At 38.3% G+C, this 13284-nt stretch overlaps 1 protein-coding gene across 8 annotated transcripts in view; it reads left to right on the top strand.

The window, feature by feature from the left end:
• The window catches only part of ZNF37A (zinc finger protein 37A), a 31576-nt gene extending 21955 nt beyond the window's left edge, over positions 1-9621 (top strand). For 6 of the 8 annotated variants that reach the window (XM_017884069.1, XM_017884070.1, XM_017884071.1 and 3 more), the window contains 3 exons: positions 2539-2665; positions 2931-3026; positions 5150-9621. In XM_017884069.1, coding sequence (XP_017739558.1) covers positions 2539-2665; positions 2931-3026; positions 5150-6600 — 1674 coding nt within the window. In that variant the 3' untranslated portion in view covers positions 6601-9621. Of the gene's footprint in view, positions 1-2513; positions 2666-2930; positions 3027-5149 lie in introns of all 8 variants that reach the window. The other 2 variants (XM_017884074.1, XM_017884075.1) reach the window with 2 other exon arrangements.
• The last annotated feature ends 3663 nt before the right edge of the window (positions 9622-13284 follow it).

Raw genomic sequence — 13284 nt, 5'->3', positions numbered from 1 at the left:
AAAACAATAAAACGCCTTTCCTATTACTTGCAAATTGACTGTCCTTAGCACTTTTTAAGCACTTAGCCTGGTCCATTTAGAACTTCATCTTAGTCTTCACTGCTTGCTTGCACTGAGCATAGAGATTAGCCAGAAGTAAAACGTTAGGGTCTTTTGAGGTCTTTGCCATGCCTCTTCTGTCCTGGGTATGTGCTTGGTGTTCTGAATTCCCTAACCCATTTATGCCTCATGTTCCATTATTGGAACGCTAAGCATGTGGGAGTTATATGCTACTGCTCAAGGTCATTTCAAGGTCTGATTGCAAAAATTTAAAAAAATTGCAACCTGAGGTATAAATGGGCTATAATGTACACAGTGCTCTTGATTGCCCTCATTTCCCCCCAAAAAAGTCTCTGCTTAGCTTTTTTTTTTCTTTTGGAATTCATTTGAGAATGGTATTTATCTCCTGGATTTATCTATGTTTTACAAACTATTCTTTTATTAGCTCTTTTTCCAGTTTTTATTTTGTTATAATTTGTGCAATTTTATACATTTAGATTTGTACGATTCTGTATTTTACATCCATTTTGTTTTCTTTATTTCTTTCTTTCCTTTTTTTGAGACAGAGTTTTACTCTGTTTGCCCAGGCTGGAGTACAGTGGTGTGATCTTGGCTCACTGCAACCTCCGCCTCCCAGGTTCACGTGATTCTCCTGTCTCAGCCTCCTGAGTAGCTGGGAATACAGGTGTCTGCCTCCGTGCCTGGCTAATTTTCGTATTTTTAGTAGAGACGGGGTTTCACCACGTTGGCCATGCTGGTCTTGAACTCCTGACCTCGTGATCCTCCCACCTTGGCCTACCAAAGTGCTGGGACTACAGGCGTAAGCCACCGCACCTGGCCCATTTTGTTTTCTAGTAGTGTTCAGAGAGTATTTGCTTTGCTTTCAGTTAGGCAAATACTAACATTTAATTTTGGAATGCTCTTTTTTTAGTCTGTGATTTTTTGTTTTGTTTTGTTTTGAGACCGAGTCTCACTCTGTCACCCAGGCTGGAATGCAGTGGCACAATCTTGGCTCACTGCAATCTCCACCTCCCGGGTTCAAGCGATTCTCCTCCCTCAGCCTCCCGAGTAGCAGGGAATACAGGCGTCCACAACCACGCATGGCTATTTTTTGTCTTTTTAGCAGGGATGGGGTTTCACTATGTTGGCCAGGCAGGTCTTGAACTCCAGACCTTAGGTCTCTCCCAAGCTTCAGAATCATCTCTGTAGCCTTCCACTGGACATTCTCACTTCCATGACATGAAGACATTCCAGGAGCTGCATGGCCTGCATGTGTCTTATTGTCACTCTGCACTCTCCCCTTCCTCAACACCCAACCTCCTGGTTCTAATTTCAAGACCTTCTAATGCCTCTCTGCAGGCCCTCTGGAAGTAGCCCTTCTTCTCTGTTTAGTGAATTCCCTCTTCCACGTCTCCACTACTGCCTCTTAATATAGACAATCTACCTCTAATGCTGCTCTCCAGCGGTCTCCAATCTACTTTGGTGGCATTGCTTCCTCAGTGAAAGCTGAATTATGTTACAGAGATTCAGTTGTGTATTTCCAGTTCACCATCAACTTCTGCTATTCGCATCAATGACCTGGAGTTGGGGGAGCAGGGAGCCTATGGCCTAAAGGAAGTGTGCAAGATAATTGTGTTTATGTCATATACTGTCAGTCCTTTAGGGCTTGGGAGGAAAATATCAGCATGCCTATTTATATTTTTATCTATAAAATAAGAACAAAATTAAACTTTCCTTATATGTGGATTGATTATATTTTATTTACTTTATAAATAAATGTAAGTAGAACTAGTAGTTGCTAAAAATTTTTACAGATTAGATGAGTGATAAATATTTGGAGAACACTAACAGGATTAAAGCCAAAAGTATTTCCTAGTCTCCCTCATCTCCCATGCCTCTGCAACCTTTATCTCATCACAGGTAAGACATGCTCTTATCCTGTTAAGCGGTTCCATTGACTTGCCACATATTTTTTCAGGTTTTTAACCTTTTCTTAAATTTTTGTTATATGTTTGCAAAGGAACTAAAGTTTTATCACTTTTGTGAAATCTAATATGTTGACATACTTTCACATGAATTTGCACAGACCACTTTTATGATCCATCTGTGTTGCACATATCTGTGGTGTGAGTCCGTTAAGTCCTATAGTAGGTATGTCTCTATATGTATGTTTCCTTGTGAGAAGATATGTTCCTCTCCTGTAATTGCAGGAAGACTCTTTATTCAAATTGGAATACTCAGAAACTAAGAAAGCTCTAGGCATATGTAGGCACTAAATATTTTTGCATTAAGTAATAAATTAATGCACCAACAGGATATTTCTTCTATGATTTTTTACCCACAATGTGTAACATAAAACAACATATGTCATAGAGGCTCTTTATAACATTTTCCATTTAATTTTCAACAATAAAAATGGTAAGGATTAGTCCCTAAACATCCTTTTTCACGTGAACTGATTCTTATCACTTCAGACTGAGCAGAACTGTGATTTTCCAGGGATCTGTGTCATTTAGGGATGTGACTGTGGGCTTCACTCAAGAGGAGTGGCAGCATCTGGACCCTGCTCAGAGGACCCTGTACAGGGATGTGATGCTGGAGAACTACAGCCACCTTGTCTCAGTAGGTAGGTAGGAATTGTTTCCCATGTAGAAGACCAGAATGCACGTCCTTTCTTATCAATAGAAACTTGCGAAACTTTTGTAAAATATAGTAATATTTAGGTTTGAGATTCAGAGATCAAGGACAATTTATCCCTTTTGGATACTAGAGAGAATGACAGAATTAAATGAAGTGTGTGTGTGTGTGTGTGTACTGTTTGGGGTATACTGTCTTCCTCCTTCAGGAAAACCCACCCAGTTTGTCCCAAGTAATACAGTTCTCATCCACAGGATATTGCATTCCTAAACCAGAAGTGATTCTCAAGTTGGAGAAAGGCGAGGAGCCATGGATATTAAAGGAAAAATTTCCAAGCCAGAGTCATCTAGGTGAGTTAGTATGTGCCAGATGGAATTTAAAGGAAGGTAGATCACAAAGGGTAGGTTCAGATAATAAGACCATTGAAATGTTCTTCAGGAATCATGTTTTAGAGGCTCTAGAACTTTGGAACTAACATGTTGACATGACCCAAATATCCAGTGACTCTGAATCACCCAGCATCTCCCAATATCACTTCCATACACACATCTTGTTTTTTTTTTTTTTAATTGTGGTATAAATTATGTGGTTAAGCCAAAGATTAATAAAATATATATATTTGTGTGTGTGTCTGTGTGTGTGTGTATATATAAACACTCATGTATCCATCACTGAGATGAATATATAGAGTGATTTTCAACACCCCGGAAAGCTCCCTGGTGTACTTTTCCCGGTAAAGAGCATCCCTCCTTCTTTAAAATATTAAACATATTTTTCTATACATGCTTTTTTGAGTTGCTCATTCTTTAGCTTTTTATCATATTTATCATTTTTTTTACAGAATTATTTTACAATAGCCTGGGCCCAGTGGTTCATGCCTATAATTCCAGGACTTTGGGAGGCTGAGGTGCGAGGAACACTTGAGCCCAGGAATTTGAGGCCAGCTTGGGCAACATAGGAAGACCCCATCTCTATGAAAACTTAAAAAATTAGCCAGGCATGGTGGCACACACCTGTGGTCTCATGCCTGGCTAATTTTTGTGATCTCAGCTCCTGGAGAGCTGAGGTGAGAGTCTTGTTTTAGCCTGGGAAGAGGCTACAGTTAACTGTGTTTGTGCCATTGCAATGCAGCCTTGGTGACAGGGCAAGATTCTGTCTCTAAAAAATAAAAAGCAGTTAAAATTAAAATTAAACATTCAACCAGTAAGGATTTCAGCGTGAAGCCTGAAAATATTTGTGTTTGGAAAAGCTCTCCAGGTAATATTGATAAACATTATTTGTTAAACACCACTGATTTAAATATCTAGGCACTAAGAAAAAATCATAGGCAAAGTAATGGCTGCCAGGAACATAGTTGGTGAGCAAAATCAGAACCGCATGAAATATTTTACAAATCAGTGTTTAACAAAGAATATTGTTATAGCAATCCAGCTGATGTTTGTGCTTAAATGAATTATACAAACAGTTCTTTCATGTTTTTTAGTGAATGAACCTGGAAAATTTGGGAAGGCAAACTTTTAAAAACACTGTTAGAGTACAATCTGACAATGAAAAAACAATCAGTATGAGATTATGATGGGAATGAGCAATTTATGAGGGACAAACAGTTGAACCTACCTAGAGTGAAATATATTCATTCTAGACTCGTAAAAGAATGGCTTGGTTCTAATCTGAATCTAAATGTAAAGATATGTTTACTTCAGTGACACCTTGTTAAAAAAAAAAAGTGTGTGTTCTTGGGACATTGGAATCAGTATAGTATAGTACAGTTGATGGAATAAAGGGCAAATCCCATAGCCAGAATAGAACCATAAACCTGATCCTGTGACAAGGATGGCTTGTTCACTCATTGATTTCACTCTTATTGTTGCATACTTTTATTCCTAGTGAATCAGAGCTAGAACAACAATTGAGCCAGGTGAAGTGCTTCATGCCTGTAATCCCAGCACTTTGGAAGGCCAATGTGGATGAATTGCTTGAAGCCAGTAGTTCGAGACCAGCCTGGCTAACATGGCAAAATCCTGTGTCTACTAAAAACATAAAAACTAGCTGAATATGGTTGTGTACATCTGTAGTCCCAGCTACTTGGGAGGTTGAGGCATGAGAATCGCTTGAACCCAGGAAGCAGAGGTTGTAGTGAGCTGAGATCATGTCACTACACTCCAGCCTGGGTGACAGAGCAAGACTCTGTCTCAAAAACACCACCACCACCACCAACCAACAACAACAAAACCACACAGAATTGGAGCCTGGATTACAGGACTATCTATGAATTAGAACTTTTAGAAATTCAGCTTGTTGCTGCTGTGTTGAATTAAAAAGAGATATAAGACTGGAAGTGTGCACATTGTTGTCATAATGTAGGTATGAGGAGGTAATGGCCTAAACTGAGCCATGCCTTCAAATATAATGCTAACTTTATTTCTCTTACATATCGTTGTCAACTAATCTTTCTTGTCACTCTATATTTCAGAAATAATTAATACCAGTAGAAACTATTCAAGAATGAAGTTCAATGAGTTTAACAAAGGTGGAAAATGTTTGTGTGGTGAAAAGCAAGAAATAATTCATTCTGAGGAGGAACCTTATGAATATAATACAAATGGGAACAGCTTCTGGCTGAATGAAGACCTCATTTGGCATCAGAAAATTAAAAATTGGGAGCAACCTTTTGAATACAATGAATGTGGGAAAGCTTTCCCTGAGAATTCATTCTTCCTTGTACATAAGAGAGGTTACACAGGACAGAAAACCTGCAAATATACTGAACATGGGAAAACCTGTGATATGTCATTTTTCATTACCCATCAGCAAACGCATCCAAGAGAAAACCACTATGAATGTAATCAATGTGGAGAAAACATCTTTGAGGAATCGATTCTCCTTGAACATCAGAGTGTTTACCCATTCAGCCAGAAGTTAAATCTCACTCCAATTCAGAGAACCCACTCAGTTAACAATATTATTGAATATAATGAGTGTGGAACCTTTTTCAGTGAAAAATTAGTCCTTCATTTACAACAGAGAACACATACAGGAGAAAAACCTTATGAATGTCATGAATGTGGAAAAACCTTCACCCAGAAGTCAGCCCATACAAGACATCAGAGAACACACACACGGGGAAAACACTATGAATGTCACGAATGTGGGAAGACCTTTTATAAGAATTCAGACCTCATTAAACATCAAAGAATTCATACAGGGGAGAGACCTTATAGATGTCATGAATGTGGGAAATCCTTCAGTGAAAAGTCAACCCTTACTCAACATCAGAGAACACACACAGGCGAGAAACCATATGAATGTCATGAATGTGGGAAAACCTTTTCATTTAAGTCAGTCCTTACTGTGCATCAGAAAACACACACAGGGGAGAAGCCCTATGAATGCTATGCATGTGGGAAAGCCTTTCTCAGAAAATCAGACCTCATTAAACATCAAAGAATTCACACAGGCGAAAAACCTTATGAATGTAATGCATGTGGGAAATCATTTTCTGAGAAGTCAACCCTTACTAAACATCTAAGAACTCACACAGGTGAGAAACCTTATGAATGTATTCAGTGTGGAAAATTTTTCTGCTACTACTCCGGTTTCACAGAACATCTGAGAAGACACACAGGGGAGAAACCTTTTGGATGTAATGAATGTGGGAAAACCTTCCGTCAGAAGTCAGCCCTAATTGTTCACCAGAGAACTCATATAAGACAGAAACCCTATGGATGTAATGAATGTGGAAAATCATTCTGTGTGAAGTCAAAACTCATTGCACATCATAGAACACACACAGGGGAGAAACCCTATGCATGTAATGTTTGTGGAAAATCATTCTATGTTAAGTCAAAACTAACTGTACATCAGAGAACACACTTGGGGAGAAACCCTATAAATGTAGTAAGTGAGGGAAATTACTCTGGGTGAAGTCAGAACTTTGTGGAACACAGAACATAAAGGGTGAGAGAAATCGGTTAATATAATGATAATGAGAACACCTTTGGCCTGAAGTCAGTTCTCACAGTATTGAGAGAACTTAGAGAAAAAAAACAATATGAAGATACGGAATGCAGGAAAACATTATTCTGGACTTTGGACCATACATTATGTTATAAAACTAAAAGTGGAAAAAACTTACTGGTGAATGAATGTAGGAAACATTTTGCCCAGTGCCACTCCTCATTAAACATCAGAGAATTCACATGGTGTGAAGCCTGTGTCAGCATTCCTAGGTTGAGAAGGGATGCATTTTTCTGCTACTACTACAGTTTCACAGAATATCTGAGAAGACACACGGGAGAAACCGTTGGGGTGTAATGAACGTGGAAAACCTTTCGTCAGAAGTCAGCCCTAATTTTCACCACAGGACTTGTATAAGACAGAAACCCTACGGATGTAATGAATGTGAAAAATCATTCTGTGTGAAGTCAAGAGGCCAGAGAAAATGCACAAACTATAGGAAACTATAGGAAAGCATTTACTATGAGGTCATATTTTATGGAGTATGTGTAATAAGAAGTAGCTTCTCAATGAACATCAGATAGTAGAGAAAGTATTTTTTAACTTTATCTAATGTGTGGGCGTTTTAAGTTAAAATCTAAATTTAATATAGAACAGAGGTGTTGAATTGCAGTATGTCTAGCAACTTAAGAAAATGTGGAAAAAAGATTTGTATTGAGAAATAGCATTTTACTTTGTTAATATGGTTTAGTTCATTTTCAAGACTGCTGTTTTCTAAGAGACTTGAAAATATGTCATTCGAGCCAATGGCTATAAGTAGTTCAAAGGTTTATTGCTTAGCCATGTGCAAAATAAGGGGATCCACAAACAAGAATGCTGTTGTATGTCCAGGAAGAAAGAGACCCTCAATATAGGGCCATAGTACAGGAGCCCACCAGCAGGATTTTTGAATAATCCTTGGGCAGACTAAATTTAGACGACCCGTCTCAGAATGGTGGATCAAAGGGGCAAGTCAATTTGCCTTGCATGCAACTTATGAGGATTAGTAGAAGAGAGTGGGTCCAGATTTCTGGTGGTTTCTGCCCTGGCAGATGTCTAACACATAAGCCAGGACATTCTGCTGTGAGTGACTTATTGTACCCAACTCTATTTCCATACTGAAACATGTTTTTCATAGGTGATAAAACTTTAAAAAATGTGTATATAGATATAACTTAGATATGGAGCTTTCAAAAAGCACAAATAGGATGGGCATGGTGGCTCGTGCCTGTAATCCCAGTACTTTGGGAGGCTGAGGTGGGCAAATCACCTGAGGTCAGGAGTTCCAGACCAGCCTGACCAACATGAAACCCTGTCTACTAAAAATACAAAAATTAGCCAGGCATGGTGGTACACACCTGTAATCCTGGCTACTAAAGAGGCTGAGGTGGGAGGATCACTTGAACCTGGGAGGTGGAGGTTTCAGTGAGCTGAGATCATGCCACTGCACTCCAGCCTGAGCAACAGAGAGAGATTAAAAAAAAAAAAAAAAAAAAGCAAAAATAGATTTTGCTATTGGGTAAGGTATAGTAGTTGGCAGCAGAATGGACCGATTGAGGACAACTATAAAATTACAGAAAATATTTAAATGCAAATTTTTGCTATAGAAGCAAAGAAGACTAAAGGGACAAAATTCTAGAGAGTGGTAAAAAGAATGCAGCTCTGGGGGCCCTTTCCACTTCTGACTATAGGGAAGAACCTGAATACTGAACTTGGTTCAGGCAGAGGGCCATAACCTGGGGGTCAGGGGAAGGCATGGGGGGACCAGAAACCGGGAGAACAATCAAGACTGCAGTGTAAAGAATGAATACATTAGGGGCTTCAAACACATATAATTTCTCAAATTTCCAGATGTCTCATGCTGCATAGGGCAGGAATCTGAAAAGCTAATTTGAGAAGATAATAAGGATTTTTGTTTTGTTTTGCATTTGGCAGTATGAAGGAGAAATGATTAAAACTTAGGAAGTGCCAGTGGGTTGGTCCTTTGCTTAACATGCCATCAGTAAAAGCCCTGGAAACAAGGTCATACTAGAGATTGATTGTGCTTGTCACAACTGCAAATAGTACCTGAGTGGAATATTAAAAAACTTGCTTAGAAAGAAAACTCTAGGAACAGATGGCTTTGCTGAACTTATTCCAAATTTTTAAAAGTAATACCAGGCTTTTATAAACTTTTCTAGAAGAAAAAAGATGGAACTTTTCCATTCAGTTTTGAGGCCAGTACAACTTTGGTAACAAAACCTTAAAACAAAACAAAACAAAACAAAACAAAAAAAAACATAAAGCTATAGACCAAAGTCTTATAGATTTAGATGCAAAATCCTAAAATTGAAAAAAATGTCTAGCCATATCCATAAACTATATCATCACCAAGAGATGTTTATTAGGGCAATCAAAAGATGATTTATTTTTTTTTTTAATGTGGCCTTCCATTCCTCTTTCTTTTGATTCCCCTCTTTGAGTTTTCATGTGCCTCTCCTGACTTCCTTCCCCAGAGTGGAGGAGTTAGACTTGCCTCGTGGGATGAGAGGAGTTGTAGCCTTGTTCCTGCTGGCACCAAGAGGGCTGATGGTGAGGTGTGGAAGGGACGGGGAAAAGATAGGCAGCATTGTTGAGAGATTGGTAACATTGAGCAAATATGTTGAGAATGATGACAGCAAGGTTTCTCCATTAGAGAAGGTATTTATAAAAATAGGAATGAGGAGAGCTAGAAAACCTGGATTATGACATTAGAATAGAACTCATATCTTTTAAATATATAGGAACAAATAGAGAAATTGTTGTGTGTGCACATATGCATATATTTTGTGATTCATTCTACTGAGAGGACCTAAACACAGTGACACCTCAGTAATAGTAAGCACACCAACTGCCAAGTTACTAGTTCCTAAATACTATCCACAAAAAAAAGGGGACCAGAGATGATTCCTAGTCAGAGTTTGTGAGAAATACAAGATGAACCTGAATCATCTCATGTACCTAACAGTAAGAAAATACTCTGGCTGGTCGCAGTGTCTCATGCCTGTAATTCTAGCATGTTAGAAGGTCAAGGTGGGTGGGTTGCTTGAGCCCAGGAGTTTGAGACCAGCCTGGGCAACATGGCACAACTGTCTCTACAAAAAATACAAAAATTAGCCAGGCATGGTGGCATGCACCTGTAGTCCGAGGTACTCAGGAGGCAGAGAGGTGAGAAGATCACTTGATCTTGGGAGACTGAGGCTGCTTTTAGCTGTGATCGTGCCACTGCACTCTAGCCTGAAGACAGAGTGAGATCCTGTCTCAGGAAAAAAGGGGAAAAAAAAGTTGTTATTCAGCAGGTTAATGGATACACTGTGGAACATCCAGAAAACATTCTTCAAAGAAATAGAAAACACAATCCTAAAATTTATATGGGAACCACAAAAGACCTAGAATAGTCAGAGCTATCCTGCACAAAAAGAATCAAATTGGAGAAATCGTATTACTTGACTTCAAATTATTCAACAGAGCTACAGTAACCAAAACAGCATGCTACTGGCATAAAAACAGACACATAGGAACAGAATAGACAACCCAGAAACAAATTCATACATCTATGGTGGACTCACTTTTGACAAAGGTATGAAGAACATGCATTGGGGAAAGGATAGTTTTTTAATAAATGGTGCTGTGAAAACTGAGTATCCATATGCAGAAGAATGAAACTAGACCCCCATCTCTTATCATATACAAAAATCAAAATTAATTGAAAAGTTAAATCTAAGACCTCAAACTATGAAACAGCTAAAAGAAAACATTGGGGAACCTCTCCAGGACATTGGAGTGGACAAAGATTTCTTGTGTAATACCTGACAACCAAAGCAAAAGTGGACAAATGGGATTACATCAAGTTAAAAAGCTTCTGCGTTGCAAAGGAAACAACAAAGTGAAGAGACAACCCACAGAATGGGAGAGAATATTTGCAAACTATCCATCTGTATTAGGCTTTTCTTGAAATACTATAAAAAAATACTTGAGGCTGGGCGTGGTGGCTCATGCCTGTAATCCCAGCACTTTGGGAGGCCAAGGTGGGCAGATCACGAAGTCAGGAGATTGAGACCATCCTGGCCAACATGGTGGCAGGCGCCTGTAGTCCCAGCTACTCGGGAGGCTGAGGCAAGAGAATGGCGTGAACCTGGGAGGCGGAGCTTGCTGTGAGCCGAGATCGCACCAGTACACTCCAGCCTGGAGGCAGAGCGAGACTCTGTCTCAAAAAAAAAAAAAAAAAAAAAAAAAACCTCGAGACTGGGTAATTTATAAAGAAGAGGTTTAGTTGGCTCACGGTTTTGCAAGCTGTACAGGAAGCATGGTGCTAACATCTTATCAGCTTGTAGGGAGGTGTCAGGAAGTTTCCAACCACGATGGAAGGCAAAAGGGGAGTAAGTATCTCACATGGCAGGAGCAGGGGCAAAGAGAGGGGGAGGGAGGTGCCACACACACTTAACCAGATCTTATGAGTACTCAGATTTTGTGAGTGGTGCTTGAGGTCATGGATATCCCATTTACCCTGATGTGTTTATACACATTTGATACCTGTATTAAAATATCTCATGTACCCCATAAACATACACCTACTTTGTATCCACAAAAATTTAAAAATAAAGTTTATTTCAATGTTTAAAGACTTGTTATTAAAATAACAGCAGTTTCAATAAATTTAATATTTAAATAAATCTCCCAATATTCTTAACACTGGAAGAAGTTTTCCAAAATGTATATGGCAGAAATATGGGCCTTGATGTGAGGACAGCATCAATTAATGAGGGATCCTCCCCCTTGAACAAAACAGCTTCCTCCAAGACCCACCTTTAATGCTGAGCATTACCTCTCAAAATGAAATTTGGGCAGTGACTAATATCCAAACTATATCAACATCTGGCAAGATGTTCACAACCAGAATATATAAAGAGCTATAACAATTCTATAGAAAAAAAAAATCTGATTTAAAACTGGGCAAAAATCTGAATAGACATTTCTCAAAAGAAGACATGCAAATGGCAAACAGGCATATGAAAAGGTACTCAACATCACTGATCCATTAGAGAAATGCAAATCAAAACTACAATGAGATATCATCTCACCCCAGTTAAAATGTCTCCTGTCCAAAAGACAGGTAGTAACAAATGAGGAAGAGGATGTGGAGAAAAGGGAACCCTTGTGCACTGCACTATGGAAGTGTATATTAGTACAACCACTTTGGAGAACAGTTTGGAGGTACCTCAAAAACTAAAAATAGAGCTGCCATACAATCCCGTAATTCCACTGGTAGTTATATACCCTAAAGAAAGGAAATCAGTATATTGAAGATATATCTGCATCATGTTTACTGTAGCACTACTCACAATAGCCAAGATTTGGAAGCAACCTAAATGTCTATCAGCAGATGAATGGATAAATAAAATATGGTGCATATACACAATGGAGTAGTATTCAGCCGTAAGAAAGAATGAGATCCTGTCATTTGCAACATTATAGATGGAACTAGAGATGATTAAGTGAAATGAACCAGGCACAGCAAGACAGACATCACATGTTCTGACTTACTTGTTGGAGCTAAAGATGAAAACAACTGAACTTATAGAGAGTAGAAGGATGGATACCAGAGGCTGAGAAAGGTAGTGGGGGTGTGGTGAGGGGGAAGTGGGGAATGTTAATGGGCACAAAAAGTAGCATGACTAAGACCTAGTATTTGATAGGACAAGGTTACTACAGTCAATAGTAATTGTACATTTTAAAGGTATAATTGAATTTTTTGTAACACAAAGGATAAATGCTTGAGGTTATGGATATCCCATTTACCCTGATGTGATTATTAGAAATTGCATGCCTATATCAAAATAAATCACGTGCCCCATATATATATACAGCTAGTATGTACCCACAAAAATTAAAAATAAAGTAAAATTTCAATGATTAGGAAGACCATTATCAGTTTTATTTAAATGTTTCTATAAATTTAACACAATTTCAATAAAGCTCCCAATATTTATCCTTAGTACTGGAAAAATTTTTCCAAAATGTGTATAGCAGAAATAGGGCCAAAATATTCAAGAAAACTATTTTGAGATGTCAGTTTTCCTCAAATTGTTCTATTAATTAAACACCACCTGAACTAAAATTTGACAAGTGGATTATAAATTTATGTGGACATTCAGAACAATTGTGGATACGTGAGTCCAGAATCACAGCCATAAACCATGAGGTGCTTGGGAGATTTTCAGAAAATGTGCTAATGAAATCCAAGGGAAAAGACACATATTCAAAAAGTGGTGTTACCTTTGACTCCCCAAAGCGTATATAAATCCTCAACTCATCATAGATCTAAATATAGGAACTCAAACTTAAAACTTGTAGAAGAAAACGTGAGAAAATTTTATAGGTTTGAGTTAGGTGATGATTTTATATAGGACAATAAAATATGGAACATACAAAATAAATTTAATGCTCTTAATTTAAAATAATACAAATGATTTATGCACTTTAAACTTTGATAAGTTAGATTTTGTTAAATTCAAAAGCTTGTGTTCTTCAAACCACACAGTTAAGGAAATGGAAAGCCGAGTTATGGACTAAAAAAAATACTTGTAAAACAGC

This window comes from Rhinopithecus bieti, unplaced genomic scaffold (assembly GCF_001698545.2).
Source record: "Rhinopithecus bieti isolate Rb0 unplaced genomic scaffold, ASM169854v2 scaffold_14821, whole genome shotgun sequence".
NCBI classification, from domain to species: Eukaryota; Metazoa; Chordata; class Mammalia; order Primates; family Cercopithecidae; genus Rhinopithecus; species Rhinopithecus bieti.
The sequence above is the reverse complement of the archived record's forward strand: the minus strand, read 5'-3'. Positions and strand labels throughout refer to the sequence as shown.